Source organism: Hydractinia symbiolongicarpus, chromosome 15, assembly GCF_029227915.1.
Source record: "Hydractinia symbiolongicarpus strain clone_291-10 chromosome 15, HSymV2.1, whole genome shotgun sequence".
NCBI lineage: Eukaryota > Metazoa > Cnidaria > Hydrozoa > Anthoathecata > Hydractiniidae > Hydractinia > Hydractinia symbiolongicarpus.
Window position 1 is genome coordinate 11,224,164 of NC_079889.1, and position 20,113 is coordinate 11,244,276.

General features: G+C 32.3%; 2 protein-coding genes across 3 annotated transcripts; both read left to right on the forward strand.

Moving 5' to 3' along the window:
- The first annotated feature begins 232 nt into the window (after nucleotides 1-232).
- LOC130628805 (2-acylglycerol O-acyltransferase 2-A-like) lies at nucleotides 233-8,938 on the forward strand. Of its 2 annotated transcripts, XM_057441816.1 has the most exons (5): nucleotides 233-1,055; nucleotides 1,426-1,645; nucleotides 2,350-2,540; nucleotides 6,447-6,918; nucleotides 7,534-8,938. In XM_057441816.1, the coding sequence occupies exons 1-4, from the start codon at nucleotides 617-619 to the stop codon at nucleotides 6,782-6,784; spliced, it is 1,188 nt and encodes a 395-aa protein (XP_057297799.1). In that variant the 5' UTR covers nucleotides 233-616; the 3' UTR covers nucleotides 6,785-6,918; nucleotides 7,534-8,938. The 2 variants fall into 2 exon arrangements, with proteins under 2 accessions (XP_057297799.1, XP_057297800.1); XM_057441817.1 differs by lacking the exons at nucleotides 6,447-6,918; nucleotides 7,534-8,938 and adding an exon at nucleotides 4,204-6,152.
- Nucleotides 8,939-9,999: 1,061 nt separating this feature from the next.
- Nucleotides 10,000-18,162, forward strand: LOC130628804 (MMS19 nucleotide excision repair protein homolog). The gene is made up of 4 exons (XM_057441815.1): nucleotides 10,000-10,249; nucleotides 13,920-15,847; nucleotides 16,793-17,211; nucleotides 17,503-18,162. The coding sequence occupies exons 1-4, from the start codon at nucleotides 10,026-10,028 to the stop codon at nucleotides 17,845-17,847; spliced, it is 2,916 nt and encodes a 971-aa protein (XP_057297798.1). The 5' UTR covers nucleotides 10,000-10,025; the 3' UTR covers nucleotides 17,848-18,162.
- Nucleotides 18,163-20,113: the final 1,951 nt, after the last annotated feature.

Genomic DNA, 20,113 nt, shown 5'->3' on the forward strand with positions numbered 1-20,113 from the left:
TTAAGCGTTATTAACATTAAAGTATGGTTTATAAATTGACATTTGTAAAGGATTCCTCAAAATACATTGATTAAATTACCGAACCATCTTTAAGTCAGTCGGGATACTTGTATTATTCATATGTCGTACAGGACGATTTTCTTTTTTTTTAACTGTTACAAGTAAAAGCAGCCATTTTGATTATTTTAAACTGTCACAAATATCAAATCAATATAATTTTATTTGTTTATTTATTTGTTCAACGCAGATGCAACTTTTTTACCAGTCTCTCTCAACGCTGTGTGGTTTTTACTTTTAGCGAAGTGGTTGATTTACGCAAAGTTAAAATCTCAATGACGCGCTTTACGTTAGTACAGGGTGACCATAATTGAATTTGAATCGTTTTTTTCCTGTTTTGTTTTAGCCGTCAGAGGACCTTTTAAGATATTTTTTTTTAATGAAATTTATGTTTTCGTCGAACTAAATTATTTTTGTGAAAAGGCTAAATAACACTAGCTAAAATTTTTTTTCACCAAAAGTGTCCATTCTGTAGCACGTTCCGAGATCTCGTAAAAGTTTTTATGTTGTTAAACATTGCTTATTCTTGTCTTCTAGATTCTATACACCTGTATTGAGAATGACTTTGATTAGATTTGCACCGCTATCCATGCCTTTCCCACGAAGATTACAAACATTGGCTGTTTTAACTGTCAGCATTTTGGGGGGTCTCGGTCCATTACTTGGTACAGCGACTTTTTTGGTGATGCTGTTTACACCGCTATCAATTATTTCTATACTCTACGTTGGAGTGTTGTTTTTGTGGGATTTCGATAAACCCTCCAGAGGGGGTCGATGTTTTACTTTAATGAGACGGCTACCAATTTGGAAATATTTTTGCGACTATTTTCCGATCACGCTTATAAAAACACAGGATTTAAAAACAAATGAAAATTACATTTTTGGCTACCACCCACATGGCGTTATAAGCAGTGGGGCGCTTGGTAGTTTCGCCACTGAAGGGGCGCATTTTTCCAAATTATTTCCAGGCATTACTCCACATCTGCTGACATTAAAATGTAAGTATATTGTAACCATGTAGTAAGGTTAGAAGAGAAAACACATAATCCTGTATATAACAGAAATGCATTTTGTATTGCTGTATACAGGTTTGGCTGTTTCATCAATTAGGTGTGCCCTTCGGAACACTGCGTAAAATACTTCTTGGTAGACTATTTTTTTTAACTCATTTGCTTAAATGAAAAAAGGTGGTCAATATGTAGTTCTCATGACCTCGTTTTAGAGTATCGCGAAAGACCACCAACCTCATTTTAATGGAAATATAGTATTTCAAAACCACGTGTTATCAAAACACTGCTGAAGCTTCATAATTTTTACCTAAAATATATATATAAAATTATTTTTATGGTAGACGATTTCTATTTATAGTTAACTTTCGATGGCCGTTTCATCGCGACTACTTGATGTCGTTGGGATTGTGTGATGTATCAAAGGAAAGCATCACATATATATGCACAAAGAAAGGTGCAGGGAACGCAGCTGTCGTGGTGATTGGGGGTGCAGCCGAGTCGCTGGAAGCCTACCCAGGGGCTGCTACGTTGACGTTGAAAAATCGGAAGGGTTTTGTTAAAATGGCGCTGAAGACAGGGTGAGGTTTCTTTACATTTTTCTTTTTTTATGGTTTTGTTTTTCAATTTAAAACTCCAGTGTACAATTTCAATGTTGTTTTTTTCGTTTCAACACGAATATTCCTAACTTTTACACAAAAATTATCACGGTTAAGATTGAAAGAGAATGCAAACGGGTGCGTAAAAATTTCACCTAAGGCGCTGTTGTTTAACCAGCCTAATTTAACTGACAGACAGACAACTAGATTAGGTGGGGAAAAATACTTCAAATAAAACCGGACAAAAGACACTTTACATCAATGATAGGATACAAGTTAACAAAGAATGATATTCCACTTAGTCTGCAAGCAAAATTTGAAGATGATCATATTCTTCGGATATTCTTAATTTTTTATAGGGTATATTGTTGAGTGTTAAACAAGGTTATCAAGTTTAATTTATTTGATACTGAAGAATTGTTTACGATACATTCCCGTCACAAAATGGAGAATTTTACAACCAAACCTTTTATTAAATGAAAACAGTGTCGATTTTTTTGTTTGAGAAATCTTTCCCCAATACCATTAATTTTTTTTTGCTTCAAAAACGTATAAATAAAAAAAGGACTTAGAATCAACTTTTAATTCTCTCCTTACCCCTACGATAGCTGATCCTAATTTTCTTTGTAAGCAACCAAACGGAGATACCATTCTTTTTGCTTTGCATAATGTAATTCTATTCTTAGAGCTCATCTCGTCCCTGTATACGCGTTTGGGGAGAACGATTTGTTGAACCAAGCCAAATACCCGATGCTTCGCAAATTTCAAGAGATGTTTCGCAAATGGAGCGGGATTGCACCTGTTATGTTTTACGGGAGAGGAATATTTCAATATAGCTTCGGTTTGATGCCTTTCCGCGTTCCGGTTTCTATCGTGGGTAAGAATTTCCTTCTTCTTTTTTTTTTGGAATACTAGTTGGATACTAATACTTAAAATTTTAGTGACAATTTTTGAAAATCGCGCCATTTGCGAAATTTTTGATATTTCGCGAGACGCGAGAATATATTTTCGCGAATCAATTAAAATCTAATATTTTGCGCAAGTTTATTTTGGCGAATACGTTCTTCCCGTAGCTCATTAAGAAAATATTGAAATTTTTAAATGTTAACATATCCAGGTTTCTTTTTTAGAAAAAAAACATGCGTTTGTAACGACCATGGTGTATAGCTGAAACTTTTTCACGACTTTAATTTCTCAAATTTTCTGACATCAAAGTATGTTTCTTTTCATCAAAGTATGTTTCTTTTCTTCAAGGCTATGTTATGGGTCAAACGTTTTTTTCAATGTGCCCTGCTAAAGACTTTTATATTTGCTTACCGTTTCCAAAATTAGAATAATACACTGTCACTAGAGACACAGAATGTGAGCAGTTGTTACGTTCAGAACTTCGAAGGTTGTTGGTTAGTACACAAATTTTAACATACACTAAGAACCTTGGATTTTAGATAAATTATTAAAAAATTATCTAAAATTATCTAAATTATTAAAAAAAATAATGCAAAATAAATATTGAAAAAAAATGCTGAAAATTTTGTCATAAATAATTTCTCAACACTTTTGGCATGGATTAAATGAGTTTCTACAATTTTGTTGATTGAAGAAAAGTTTTTTTCAGAAAGTTTTGTAAATCTCTTGTTTTAATAGTATATTTCTCTATTTTTTCATGACAAATTTCAGTGAGATATTTAATAGCTAAGTAACTTGGTGACACTTTCCTTATTTTATGTAAGATTTTTGATGTGTAAAAATGAAACAGAAACTATGGGAAGTCACAAGATTCTCCAGTAAATGAGCCTACATTTAATCGAGGACACACTAGACACCCTCAAAAGTCAGACTGGGTGTGACTAAGAAAGAAAAACAAACGAAATAAGAACAATGGCAAGACTAAAATATTTTTATCTTGTTTTTGTGAAAGTAGACAACAAACATTGAGTATTTATCTTAAGGTAGAAATGTTTGCAGAATCTATTGTCGTATTTTTGAGAAATTACCTAAATTTTGGATGGAAATATTTGAACTCAAATTTTATTAAATGTAAGAACAATTTAGGTTGTCGATGTAACATATATTATCATTTTTAGTGGGCGCTCTGATGTAGCATATATGTTATCATTTTTAGTGGGCGCTCCGATGTAGCATATATGTTATCATTTTTAGTGGACGCTCCGATGTAGCATATATGTTATCATTTTTAGTGGACGCTCCGATGTAGCATATATGTTATCATTTTTAGTGGGCGCTCCGATGTAGCATATATGTTATCATTTTTAGTGGACGCTCCGATGTAGCATATATGTTATCATTTTTAGTGGGCGCTCCGATGTAACATATATGTTATCATTTTTAGTGGGCGCTCCGATGTAGCATATATGTTATCATTTTTAGTGGGCGCTCCGATGTAGCATATATGTTATCATTTTTAGTGGGCGCTCCGATGTAGCATATATGTTATCATTTTTAGTGGGCGCTCCGATGTAGCATATATGTTATCATTTTTAGTGGACGCTCCGATGTAGCATATATGTTATCATTTTTAGTGGGCGCTCCGATCAAAGTGAAAAAATCAACGAATCCGTCTCAAGAAGAAATCGATTCTCTACATGCGGAATACATCGATGAACTGACGAATTTATACAACGAAAATAAAAAAATATACTCTCAAAATCCAGAGGTGGAATTAAAAATTATTTAAAAAAAGAGATTGGCTGTTTCCATGCTTATATTAGTTACTATGGAGATCGTGGATAAATTGGTGTAAATGTATTGAATTCAAGAGGAGTATGAGGATAACTGATTAGCTGATAAAAGTTGGACTAAACTGATCTACAAGTTGTTAGAACCTGGGTATTTATTTTAAATTTGTTATGAATAATAAAAATTCTAAAAAAAGGTGCTGAGCCTATATATAGTTCTCATATGATATCCTTTTTATTTGATATTATTATATATTTTTATATATATTTGTTGATTTTAATGATTTATTTTTTGTAATTATTTTTATTATGTAGATAATTTTCAACGTAAATAGCTTGTGAATAGAAATACATTTTATGTTCATGATTATATCAAACGAACTTTCAAGTGTAGATGAGTTGAGAGGCTGTACCTTGTTTCTTAACTTTAGTTTCACGCGGTGATAAGCGACAGCATGCCTGGGAAATTACATTTCGCGAGAAATAATTTTCGCGAATAAGGATATTTTTTTCTCCAACACATATTCCACCTTGTTCGTTGTTCCGTGTTCAAAACTCGCGTTTTGTGTCGCGAAACAGTATTCAAGCTATGCACCAAGCCGCAACGCTTCGCATTCGACGCGTTTTTTGTACATTTCCTGTACTTGCGGAATGTTTCTTTTATTTTTACCTTAATAACATGCTTGCTATCAGTCATGCCGTTGTTACGAAGTTGTCATGGTTATCCCTTGTATTATTTTTTTTAGACAAGTTTTAGCAATGACGGTGTGCTTAGTGGTAGTGCTAATGTAATGGTGGCCATTTTGAAAAGTTGTAGGTCGTTTCTTGACCTTTTTTCTTTCTAAATGCTGTGCATTGTGCTCTTTATATGTTTTGCATGTTAGGGTGAAAAAGTTGTCACGCTTTAGCCATGTATAAATCTTAAACAAGAAGCCCGATGGCTTGAAGATTTTCGCCATTAGCATAGATAATAAGTATATAGTCCCAGACTATCCTCAGAGAACAAAAACGCCATGCATGTTGTTTGCAACCAAAGTTTAACAAGTTTAAAACAAAGAGAAAACAATAAAATCAACCCAGCGTAAATATCTTTCGTTCTGAGGACGAAATTGATATGAATTAGCCCTTCTAAAAGATTTCGGAAAAACATCATGTTAGAGAAGTCTAAGCCTGACTGCGTCATTATCACTGGAATATACATTTTTGACGAGTGTATCGACTTCAAAGGTGTTGAGGACATTCTCATGGACATAAATGTGGTCAATGAGTGAACCGGATATATGAGTTGGAGAGGTTATAACTTGTTTATATTCATTGAGAAAATCAAGGAAATAGTTTTTGTCACTAAATGCATTTACATTAAAATCTCCGAGTATAACATCAACGATTTCGTTTCCCAAAAAATGTTGAATAAGGTATAACGACTCATCTCGATTAAGAGATTTTTTACGATACAAAAGTAGAAAACTAACAAACTAACAACGTTTTCTTCGTCATTTTAAAAAATATTGCACCTGGAATTTTTACAATATTAAACAATTCTCCTATGACGCTTCGTTATTTTATTAAGATGTCACTTAAAGATCGTTCCCTTCAGTTAAAATTTTATTTGTTTCAATGTTCATAATTTTGTATTTATTGATGTAAAGTTCTTTGTTCTTTCTATTTCTACCTCTACCTCCATGTTCTACCAAAAAAGTTCCATAATTTCTCAATTTTGTATGTTATGCACATTTCTGATGACGGTATTAATATATTCATCTCAATTTTTTAAATATAGCTAAACGTTTTTTTGTAAAAAAAGGTTATAAGAACGTTAAGACCGAGTAAACGTATTCAGCCAGAATTTCTTTCCTACCAGATAACATTTTGATAATTATTATCAAAACAATATGACAACGCAGGTACTTTAAAAAAATGTTTTTGACTATAATATACATAAATGATTTTACAAAAATATATCCTTAACACCATTTATCTCTACCAATCCTACCTTTTATTAATTTCTTGTTCACAAATTTTATAATATTTTATTCTTAAATTTTTAAATTAATAATTATACTTTTTATTTATTTTTTTACTTTTAGATATGGTGAAAGTTATCCAAAACGTAAATACAATTGAGTTAAAAAGACTTTTCTCAATACATCCAAACATCGTCCATATGAGAGATGGAAATGAACGTACACTATTGATATGGACAGCAGAATACACTGACAATTCATCAATAGTGAACATTTTCATCGAATATGGATGTGATGTTTGGGCGATGGATGAATACAACTCAAACGCAGCATTGTATAATCGTCACAAAATATTAGACACGTTATGTCGTCATGATGTAACAAACATCAACCGTGAAGATGTTGACAACTGGACAATCATTACATCATGCTGCATATCGTGGTCACATCTCATGTGTTGATGTTTTGTTACGTCATAATAATATTGATGTGGCGGTTAAAATAGATGGGGAGAAACTGCGTATGATATGGCTGGAAGTTGGGAGAATAAACAAAATGGTGACGAAATAAGAAGGATGATTAAAGATTACGAAAAGTAAGTTTTCGAAAAGTTAATATTTATAAATGAATAAATGAATTTAGTTACTAAGTTTAAAAGTTAGAAAGACAAATTATTTTGTGTGTTATTTTTAATTTAATAAACACAAAGATTGAATGTAATAAAGCTATTCGAATAATACATCTCGTACCCAGATCGTGTATTTTGAAAATTGTTTTGTTTATTCTTTTGATGTTAAATTTTTACTTTACGGGAAAACATAGAAAAGATATGAAATATATTTATAAAATATAAAATAAAGATATAATTAAATTTGAATAGCGACACAACTTAGTACCCAGGCGCTTTACATTTTTGTGCTGTTCCGGCCTAAAGAGAATTAAATTTTTTTTCAAAGCAGAGAGATTATTGAATTGTGAAAAAAGATAATTTTGATATAATTTATCAAATGAAAAGTTAAAATGTCAGTTAAAATATCTCAAGATTCAATTTGTTTGGAAAACTACAATCTTCAGGTGAGAAACTGTTTGAGGAATACGGTTTTCCAGTAATTTAATAGAACGGATGCGAAAACTTCTAAGTTTTGATGGGAGTAAATTTCCGGGTTATAAATGTAAATAAAATGAGTAAATTAAAAATATTGTTTTTTAGATGTCCAACAAATGTTGAAGTTCGCATTAACTTTTATCTCGTTTTAATAAATACAGTTTTATTTTGTATATATTTGTAGCAATTTTAAAGTTCAATTTGTAAATATATCTTTTAATACGGTGTTTTTAAAAACAATTTTTGTTCGAATTATTTTCGTCGCATTCCATAATGTGATGTTTCTTCAATTTTCATTCACAAAGAGTCATAAATCACGTGGTTTGACCACGATCACTGTGTCTCGTTCCCAACTTTCTTAAACTTGTTTTATGAATGTGAAATCTCGCAGATGAATTTATGACTAAAACTTGCAATGAAAGCGGAGAATCAAAACTAATTAGCATCCACTGATTAACCTGAAACGTGTGATAGAAAAGAAGTTTGTGGTAGCCATTTGTTGTTTATTTATAGTAGGAAAATACAAAATGTCTTCGCGAAAAAACAACGCCTAAGATGGCGATCTTGACATCAATTAAAAGGGTTCCGTTAAATATGCCGCTATATTTTGTAATAAGTAATATTAAGATTCTGTGATCTACCATTTTGCATCTCTACTATTGGGCCAGTTTTGTCGTAATTTTTAACGGTGGGGGACAGCGCGCAGGTCCAGTGAGAGACAATGTTAAAAATAACGATACACATTTTTTTTTTTTTTTTTTTAATTTATTTTGCCGTTGTAGAATTTACAGTTTTCCGTAAGAATAAAATACAAATCTTAAGCTATTATATCGTATAATCTAAAGATAGGATTGCATATGCTAAAAATATTAGCTAGAGAGGTAAAAAATGGCAGGAGCGAGAAGAAGGCTATAATAGCCTTATCACGAAGCCCCCAACCTATATAAAAGGTTAGCATTGAAGATGATGAGGAGTTGTGTTATATGTGTCGTACGTTGTAACTGTCGTGTGTTCTAAAATAAACATAGATTGTCAGTAGTCAATAGTTTATGTTTTAGTTTATGTTTGAATTCGTTAAGTGATGTAATGGTTTTCATGTCGTTATCAAGAAATGTATTCCACAATTTAGGTCCTCTGCTAGTTATAGAGAACTTTGTGATTGTATAATTAATTCTAGGTTGAAAAAAACTGTTAATTGAAAATCTGGATGGATATTTATGTTGTATCTTCTGAAACATATCATTAAATACTCTTGGTAACATATTGTTTTCAAGCTTAAACATAAAAATAAGAGTTTGATAAATGTTTAGTTGGTATAAATTCAGTACACTGATCTTTTTGAATAACTCTCTGGAGTGAGTGTACCTGTCAACATTTAAAATAATTCTGATTGCATGTTTTTGTTTATTTTGTAATTTTGTCAATTTTGTAGCGTTGGTGCTGCACCACGCAATATTTGCATAATTTAGATAGCAGTGAATGAAAGAAGAATATATGTTTTTTAAACAAATTTTGATCTAGAACAAATTTTGCTTTAAATAGGATGCCAATATTCTTTGCGACCTTTTCTTCTAAAATATTTATATGTTCTCTCCAAGTAACATTTTCATCAAGAATAACTCCTAAAAATTTCATGGATTGTGCTCTTTTTATACTTATATATAAATAAGGAAACTTCAATGGCATATCATCTTTTTTATTGTGCCTGTGAAAAAGTGTGTACTTTGTTTTAGAAATATTTAGGGACAGTCTGTTTGCCTTAAACCATTCTGCCAGCTTAGAGAGTTCATAATTGACTGTGCGAAATAATGTTTTTACATCTTTATGTGCATAAAACAGATTTGTATCATCTGCAAATAAAATTGAATGTAAAATATTCGAAGCTTTGTTTAAATCATTGACATATATAAGGAATAAGAGTGGTCCTAATATGGAACCTTGTGGAACTCCACAGATGATTGTTTTGTAGTTTGTACTTCCATCGTCAAAGGAAATGTACTGTTTTCTATTGGATAAATAACTTTCAAACCAGCGAATGTTGGAATTGCGGATACCGTAGTTTTTGAGTTTTTCTAGTAGAATTTTGTGATCTACGGTGTCAAATGCTTTGCTTAGATCTATAAAAATTCCTAGCATGTACTTGTTTTCGTCAAACGCCTTTGATATTTCATTAACAAGTTTAACTATTGCATGATCAGTAGAATGACCTGCTTGAAAGCCAAATTGATTGTCGTATAAAATATTATTAGCAGTTAAAAAAGAGTAAAATCTATTGTACATTATGCGTTCTAGTATTTTTGAGAAACATGGAAGAACTGATATTGGTCTATAATTAGATGCATTAGTCTTTTCGCCTGTTTTATATACTGGTAAAACTCTTGCAATTTTAAGTTTTTCAGGAATCCCAAAGACATTTTTTTTCATCCCAACACGAAAACTGTAATATAATTTGGGGATAAGGTTCGAAAGGGAATAACATGTGAATTTGTTTCAAGGCACCCTTTATTTTAATTTAAGTACCCCGGAAGTACATCCCGGGGGCGTTCAACATTCAGGTCCGTAAAATTGCATTTTGGGTTGTTTTCCATCTACGCAAAATGGCTGACTCCAGCCACGAGGATCTAATGGAAAAATTAGTAACGGAATATCATAATAACTCTGACTCAGTTAAAGAATATGCGTCAAAGATTTGTGCATCAATATCTTTAAAGAATGATAAATCGATTTTGAATGTTGTGGAGCTTCTCTCATTTATGTTAACTAGTAACATTGTTGAAAATCGGGCGAAGGGAACCAACTTATTGGCTGAATGCATGCACTGGTAAGCTCATCATAGCAAACACTCATTTCTAATTAGTGCGTATTATTACTTAACAAATGGTTCTTACAATTTTTTTTTAAAGTAATGAGAAAGTTTTTCAGCCTTCTTCTACAAGAAGATCCTTGCTTTGATTAACATTGTTGACATAAACTCTTTGTTTTTCTGACATAAGGCAGACACCCAACCAACCCTAATTTTTGATCAAAATTTTTGATATACTGAGTCGGAAAAACTAAAATGACAAAAAATTATTATACACTTGTTGTCTCCCAACAGCCATTACTCACTATTATTGTTGTGTTTCCCTTTAAAATGCGAAAAGGGTTCTGAGAACTAGTTGAAATAAAACGGGGCGCGGAAACTCTATTTAAACGAGGTACCAAATTTATCATATTAAAGCTTACCTCCCGAGAAAAATCAAGTTGACCTAAATCGATTCATAACATCTTCAGAAAAAACAATTTAACGTTTATTTTATTAAAATCACTACAGTATTCACGAAACCAGACAATGTTTGCCTCATGTTTTTAAGCCTTCACCTCACTTGTTCGGCATTTTTCAAGTGAGCATTTAAGAGTATAATTATGCGCCTGACGTCACTAGTTAGAAGCTCACATTTGGACCCCTGGGATGAGAGGCGAAACTTTGCGGATGTGATGTGATGTGATTTGTAAAAAAAAGTTCCACATGTTGATGAATAAGGACGAACCCTTTTTTTAAATAATAATATGGCTTCTTGCCTACTTACCTAGTTGTCTTAACCACCAAAAGAAACAAGGTGTATTTTTTTCAACTTTTCCAAAGATCCAAAACAACGAACTATATGGATCAAACTGATCAAGAGAGAGGATACGCTTCCAAAGAATTTTAAGATTTGTGAAGCTCATTTTACTTCCGAGTTCTTTGACTTTTTGACTTTGATTTTTTCATTTTTATCGTCATTCATCGAACTCATGCGCTATTATCTAATTCGAATACATTTACATATCAAAACTCACTGATCAAATTAAAAATATTCGCGGATTCTAACTCGCAATAGCAACGACACTCCGCTTAGCTCGTCATTATCTTACACTTTCCACACTTGCACCACGTCCTTACAGCAACAGCAACACGTGAAGCGACTTCTTCTTGAATAGTATCCTCATCACAGCTCTCCCAACTGAAATCCGAGTCAGTGCTTGGTCCAGTATTTGGCCTGCTGAAATTGAAATTCTACAACATTTTCCCTGTCGCACTTTTTTTCTTTTTTTGCGTCACAGCTTCTCGGCATTGCAATTGAATGATGATTTCTCAATCGAAGTTAGTATTCATTTTCAAAGTTTCCTGATATTTTCACGGGGGTAAATATACTCATTACCAATTAATTTCACTATTAAAGTTTGAGTAAAAATTTCAATGCGGAAGATGATTTACGATCTTCTAACAGGTGACGTCAGAGCACTCAAGGTGAAGAAATTTATAAAACAACATTGCGGATGTGTTACCTCGTGTCAGAGGTGAATTTTTGAATCTTTGAATAGGCATTATTAACTTATAAGTGCGAATTAAGGAAAATAAACTTTATATTCATAAATCACGTATGAATATGAGCCAATTTAGGTCAACTTAATTTTTCTCGGGAGGTAAGCTTTAAATATCGGCAGCGATTTAATGGCACATGTTAATGGCTGGATGGTTGGATACAATTTTTCGAATTTTTGAGTTATCATTCGCCGACCGACTGACTCTATTTTTGGTCCTCAAATGACTCTAACACCAGATATTTGTGACGTCCGCCTAAGTAAGTTCTCATGGGGTTCTTACATATATACAGCATTGATGCTTTACTATAACCAAGAAGTATGTTGTTTATCTTTAAAATGAATGAAGGCTTTGGGGAAAATATAGACAAAACTGACATTTTTTGCCATTCCATGGTGAGTCAGCATCCTTGAAAGACATACAATGCAAAGTTAAAAATCGTGAAAACGGGATCATTGAAAAGATTGCTCTATTTCGTATAGTTTAACGTAATAAATTTGTCATGTTTTTAATTGTTTTTAGTTGCTTTGGGAAAACAATTTGTTTCAGAACTTCTTTTGTAATTTGTTTCAAATTTGGTTTCTAGATTTGCTTTAAAATAGTTTAGAAATCGTTTCCCAATCTTTTTCCATACACTTCTACTCCGTATCATTTTATAATAAATTACAATCGTTTCAAAACGCTTCACTTTCTTTTCATGAAACGTTCTGTAATGTAAACAATTTGAAAAAATGTTGATATCATTCCTATAAAATGGGAAACGATGGTGGAGACGGTCGCTAAGGTAAACAATTTTAATTCACAAAATAATTTCCAAAATACTCAATTCCCAAAATATTTTTTTGTAATATTTGAAATCCAGCAATATATGCATTTTTAAGTTTTATTTTTAATGAATTTAGTCCAAAAAATATTAACTTTTAAGTAACTTGGGCGAAGAGTGTAAAGGAAAGTGTGCATGGTTTTTATAATCCAAATATCACCTCTAAATGACATTTTTATAACCTGATATGTAGATATTTTGGAAGCTCTTATTTTTCTCAATTCAGTGATATAATTTTTTTGTAAAAATATTAAGGTTGTTTGAGGTTTAGGTGTATACAAAAGTTCCCCAGGCTCTCCTAACTGATGTTTCTCTTACAAAACGGCTGAATTTTTTTTCAAACCTTTACCATTCTTCCCACCTGGGCTGTATCTAAAAAGGGGTTTTACTATTTTGTTCAAAATTTTAGTTTTCTTACTATATATTTCATATTTTATCAAATGCTACTTACTTGTTTTTCAACTTGTTTTCTTTTACATAAACGGCTGTAAAAAAATTTAAACTGGTTTTTACAAAAAAATTAAAAAACCCTTCTTAGATATATTATTTAGCTTTATTTCAAAACCGCACTCCTACACAGATGTTATTTAGTTAAGAGAAAGTTTAAATGTAGATACCATTTCATCAAAAAATAAACACTGAGAATAAGAGTTTTAAAGTTTTTACTCACATGTGGTTACTTGCGGCATTGAAATTACACTTGACAGGTTTTCCATTTTTAAAAGCGTGATATTTTTCTCTTTGGAAGGTGAGTCTTTTTTTCGAATTCAAATAAGGATTGTGATTATAGTTTGACATTTTGTAAATGAGATGACTTTCCATGGTTATGAAGATGTTTTATTGTGACAATTCTCAGAGGGAAATAAAATAAAGACAAAGATAGTTGTTACTACATTCCGCAATGTATTTTTTTTGAAAGTTACATTCATTTGCGGGATAATGCCTTTTCCGTATGATACAGAAAGAGTGTTACAAAGATCATCACAGCGTTATTAGTGGGTAAACATAAACAAACAAAATAAACAAGATCCAGATGGAATTTTTGAAAAAATTAAAAAGTTAGTATATTTTGCCCTAATTTCATGAAGAAAAAAAAAAATAAACGAAAAAAAATCATTTTTTGCCTTTGCCTTAACAATGTTAGTTGGATGATTTATACTAAGCTACAAGTTGTAGTATTTCGTATGCTTAAATTCCCTGGAGGCAATTGTGATGTGACAATGATTATCAGTTTTTAGTTGTTGCGTTTTTCTTTGTTACTTGCTATATATACATACATAACGATAAATCACAATGCTTAATATTTTTGTTTTATATTTATAGTATTTCCAGTGGAACCCTTGATGAAAGAGAGCTTATAACTATAATTCAATTCTTTTGTGATCGACTGCGTGATCATCATTCCATCCAACCTTTGGTTATTTATGCTTTTCTTGGATTAACCTCTTTTCATGATGTTAGTGACAAGCTTATTATTACAATTTTACAATCCATTTTCGCAGAAGTTCATGTGCAGTCACTTGTTCAATCTGATCGTCACAATGTATTCAATTTGTTTTCGAACCTTCTTAAATGTAGGATTGAATGTCTTAAGAAGTACAGTGCTGATTTTGTACTTGGATTTATTCAAGCAATGGATGGGGAAAGAGACCCTCGTAATCTTTTGATATGCTTTGAAAATTCATTTATGGTTTTGGAGAAATTGGATTTTTCTTTGTTTACGGAAGATTTTTTTGAAGTGTTGTCATGTTATTTTCCAGTTGATTTTACACCACCTAAAGAAAATAATTTTGAAATAACAAAAAAAGATTTAGTTTTATCACTTCGAAAATGCTTAACCGCCACTGCTAATTTTGCACCATTTGCTGTCCCACTGTTCATTGAAAAGTTATCTGCCGACATGGAAGATGCTAAAATTGATTCAATCATAACCTTTACAAAATGTTTAGAAATATACAATCCTGCAGATGTTGAAATATTTACCAAAGAGATCTGGTTACAAATTCGTAAAGACTACCTCCTTTCAGAAACGAGTGAATATTCATCCTATTATTTAACCTTTGTTTCAAATTTTATCATATGTTTATCAAAATCAGATAATGAAGAACATTTGTCAAATTTGATTGAGCTTTTGATTAAAGATTGTTTACAGACTTTAAAAGACCCTGATATGATGATCGCTGTACAATGTGGAGCCATTATTTCTTGTTTTTGTGATGCATCGGAATATGTGTTTGATAAAGTTGCAAACAGGCTACTTCCTGCAATACAAGATTCACTACTGAAGTATTCATCTGTTCCTCAACGTAGAAATCTCCTTGAAATTACATGGAAAATTCTCGGCGTACACAGTGAAATGTTACCTGTTATTTTAGTTGAGTTTGCGAAAGAACTTCTTCCACTTTTGTATACTATACTAAATCAATACGAAGACACCAAACTTCATGTTTTAGCATTGAGTTGCATTGAGCGAATTGTAGCAAAGAAAAAGTTACTGAATAATCTAGATTCTGATGTACTAGCACAATCCGTACTTGCTATACCACTATCAAAAGTTTTAACAACTGAGCTGTATAATGCTTTTGTATCCTTAATTAAAATCTGTTCAGCAAAGTTGCCACGTTTGGTTAGACATCACTTTGTTAATCCAGCTAAGAAGAAAATCGATACTGAGGATTTTGACTTGCAAAAGCAATCCATAAAGATTTTCTCAAAATGTTGTATAAATGAAGTCCTTACTGAAGAAATTTTGTTGCTTATATTGGATGTTGCATCCACAAGCTCCAATAAGCGCATGGCTGTTTTCGAAGCAGTTAGCGAAATATTGCAACACACTATAAAAACGTTCGACAGGAATGTTGTGTATGACCCTTTGCTAAAGTTGTTACATACTTCCACTCAACACACAATAGAAGAATTCAGCAAGATGTCTCAATGTTTATCACATGCATACAATAAGCTGACAGTGTCTGAAAGTAAAACAGTTCTTGACGAAACTTGTAATATTGTGTTGAAGCACAATTCGATTCATCATAATCCTTTTGAGGAGAAACAATTTATTTTATTATGCAGAAGTCTTTTTACTCAAGTTGATATAGCGATGTTGCTGAATCATGATGTCAAAAATGTTTTAAAAGAAATTTGGTTTGCAATGGTAAAAATAGAGTCTGGAGTATTTTCAAATTTTGATCAGTTTGCAGTTGAACAAGGAAGTGTGGCAATTGGTTGTGTAATTAACAAACTTCCAGAAGGTATGGCTATTTTTGTTTGTGTCTTTATAGTCTGACTGATGTATTTTTTAGCAACAGCCTGCAAAAACCTTCGTTGCTTCCTCAAACAGTCTTATAAAAACAGTATCCTATATGTTCTCACAGTCTCACACTGAAAGAAAACCTTATTCAACAAGGATTACAGTTTTTTTTATTTCAGTACTGTTTCCTTATGACAATTTTCAGATCGGTTATGTCCAAATCAAAATTTCAGACATAGCATTCTGTTATTTTTCACCACTAAGAAATAATTCTTAAAGTTAATTGGATAAGTGTCAGTTTTTGAAAGATGTTGTTTGTTGGTAAAATAAGTTAGCACAAAATATTCAGAAATCTCAAATTTTTCACCCAAATCCTTCCGCAAATTAGGGTGTCTGCTACAGCTCTGAGACATTTACCCCCAATTTAAAAAAAATTATTACTCATTTTTTTTAAATAAAATTTATTATTCATAAAATTCATAAAAAAATTAATAAACTTACATGAGGTTTTAAATGAGCTAAACGGTATCTGGCAAATTTTTAAACTTTTTGGGTAGAAATGTATCATTGTGCCGAAATATTTCTGGATTATTTCTTATAGCACAAAGTCCTGGATATCCCGTCCACATTTTAACCCAATTGTCTCTTAACAAAAATGTCTCATTTCAGAGAGGAGGTGGCGGAGATAAAAAAAAACATTGTTTAGCTTTTCAGTTATTTGCACAAATAACTGGCAGGGTATCTACTCTGTCAAGAATAGCAGGATTTTTTTAAATCTTAGAAAAACGTGATCTTTTTATGAAATCTTGGGAAAAATAACAGAAATTCAAACTATTCACTAAGTCCCTGTAATGCAACAACTTTGCAGTGAACACCGTAAATGCTTTTATTGTAATTTGGACTGCTATATCTATGCGTTTATTTTATATGTCAACTCTATTTTTAGATTCTGCCACACCCTTAGCGAAGGAATTTCTCCACGAAATTGAGAGCAAATTGGTAACATACCCATGTTCCAGTGTAATTCTCTTGACTTGGCTTACTAAAGCGCTTGTCCTGAATTGGCAAAAGCAATCTGTACCCAGCATCCAGTTACTGTACGAATGTTTAAGCAAAGAATCGACCGGATTTTGGGCTGCCAGTGGATTTGGTCGCATTGTTCAAGATATTGAAAATTCTTTTGACTTGAAGTCCGGAGCTCGCATAAAGTTGATGTACAAACAAAGATTTGGTCAATTTGTTCTTCCATTGCTTTTGGAAGGCTATCATAATGGTAGCACCACTACGAAGCCATTTTACATGACTGCAATTGCGAATACACTGTCAGCTATGCCGAAAACAACAATCCAGAAATATTTGAAATCAGTAAGTAGTACATATATGTCAATCTTCCCTAAAACGGTCAGCTTGTCGTAGACAGCCAGATCTTTTTATTTTTGAACTAGATTTACACGTGTATAGTGAAGACTCAACCTTAGTTATACCACAGTTGTACCAAATAAAGCTGGTTTTATTTAAACTGGTTTTAACTTAAACTCGGTTTCTATATGTACCCTTCACACCTAAAGTTTAAAACTCATTTGTCATGATCAAAATTAAAATTTGTATATTAGTTTAGACAAAATATAATTTGAGTATTTTTTCTTTGTGTTTCAGTTGATGCCGATTCTTCTAACATCTTTGTCGGCAAGTGAGAAAAACGACGTTACGTCGGCATTAACAACCGTCAAAAATGTATTGGAACAAAATAAAGACACGACTATTGAGTATATAGATTCTCTGATATCAAATCTGTCGGGGTTAGTAGCACATCAAAAAATGTGTGTTAGAATGACTTGTTTGCAATGTCTCACTATATTATCGACTTATCCGACATACATCGTAGAACCACGACGAGTTGGTGTTATTCGAGTTGTAAAGCCGGCATTGGATGATAAGAAACGTTTTGTTCGGAAGGAGGCTGTGCAATGTATAAACGCTTGGTACATGCTAGCTGGGTAGATGTTAGCGGGGCACAATCAGCTAGGCACATGCTAGCTAGCTAGATATCAACTAGCGCATTATAGCCGGTAAAATGTCGATGCTTAAAACTGTCGTAGCAAAATTAACTTGGTCGAGTGTGTACCATGGTCACACTTCCTATATAAGTTAATTATTAATAAATTCTGTTGTTCTTAATATTGCCTTGATAATACTGTGGTAGTAATATTAGAAATTTTAAGAGGGGCAATTTTCTTTGCTATTAATGACGTATCATGTATATCATGTATGTATTTTAAAATGTTATGACTTATAAATATATAATTTTTTTTTCAATTTATTATCTGATATTATTCGCTACTACAAATGCTGAATTTTTAAAAAAAACTCCGTTTGGTTTATTCGTTATCCGTTATAACATTCATCGGATAAAATATTCGTTCGGTCATATACTCGTCGGATAAAATACTCGTCGAATAAAATACTCGCCGGATTACATATTTGTCGCATCAAATATTGACCGACATTTATTTTTTTGTTCAAAATATTCGTCAGATACGGATTGTCTTGTGTTAAAAGTTTTTTTCTTCATTTAATACTAGAAAATAAAATTTCGCGATTTTCAAATATTGTGTCATTTCAGTGAGTGTGACAAGGGAATTTGAAAGAAACAATCAATTTTATTGTGAAAGTCTCCAATCATAAATTAATGTCTGCAACATTAAGATTTTTTTTCCGTTAATAAATTATTTACACTAATTTTTTTTCTGATTTGTTTCTAGAACTACATATAATATAATACATATGTGAGTTTCAACGCACCAGTCTTTATTTTATGAGTCCTGCATAATAGCCCTTAATAACGTGGTAGCTTTCTTCGCCAAAAACCCTCCTCACCCTCCTCCCTTGTCTCTACTACATCTAAGGTACTTTTGCGTTTTTTACTGTGATAAGAAAGAGACGGAAATGTGGATATGTGACATTACAGACAGGTTAACAAGTCCCTTTTTACCGATATCAAAAAGTTAAAAAGACCCTGGGGACGAGGTTGGGGCTGAATTTAAAGTTAAAGGTAAATTAAAGGTACCAAATTTAAGTTTGAGCAAAAAGAAAAAAACGTGTATACATCATGGCGCGTCTTGAAATGACGACATTCAATGTTAATATACTGACGATGACACTGGGACAACATGTTTAAGCTTTCTTTGTTTTTATTTGAAAGTCGTTTAATCTCATTAGCGTCTGTAGTTAAGCACTGTTTACACTGGGTAATATCATCTATGATTTAAAAGTGGCGGAACGACAATCTTTGTTGTTCCCATAACTATTATTATGAAGCGTACCAACCTCTTTATTATCCGTCAATTCTCACCGTCATGGTGAAAAAAGACGTAGCCCCGGGAACGAGGTTGAAAATATCTCCAAATTTTTTCATATATTTTACTACCGTAATGCTTCGAATAAACGCCCCCCTTCTATTAAACGCCCCTCGAATAGACTCCCCTCCTTTTCAGTCATTTTTTAAATAAACACCCCCCTCGAATAGACGCCCCTCCCTCATAAGGGGAGTTTATGCGAGGCGATAGTAAAAGTATACTTACTTACTTACTTTTTTCCTAAATCTTAGGTTTAAGATTGGAAATTTAGCTTTTCGCTTGTGAAGTTCGTTCTCTAAAACATGTAAATATCTTTTATTTTCTGTTGTGAAGATATATATTATAGATTTCCTTAAGAACTGCAAAAGAGACAAAGTGTAAAAAATTTAATAAACGCCCCCTCTTTTAAACGCCCCCTTGAATACAAGCCCCTCCAAGATGTCAAAAAATTTAATAAAAGCCCCGGGCGTTTATTCGAAGCATTACGGTATTAGCGCAAATTTTACTATTCGCGAAAATGTTCCCAGATATTTAACTATTCGCGCAATTTTTTTCATGCATATACGTTTTGCTAAACTCAAAATTCACGGTTCCCATAAATAAATACTTCGTACTATGGTAGTTGTAGTTAGAAAGCTGCCGACAAAAAAATCGAAAAAATTGTCGTATTACAGTGAGAAGAGGGGTGCTTATGATCACGGAGCTAATACATTTAATGGAGAAAAGCCATTATCTCCCCAAGCTAAAACAGCGTATAATCATTATCTCCCCAAATTGAGTAACTAGGTTATTATCGCGAAAATTTTACGAAATTTGTGATATTCGAGGAAACATAAATTAATTATATATTCTTTCCTTTATTTTTATATTTCTATTATAATATATCGTGTATATATATGCCACTGTATGTT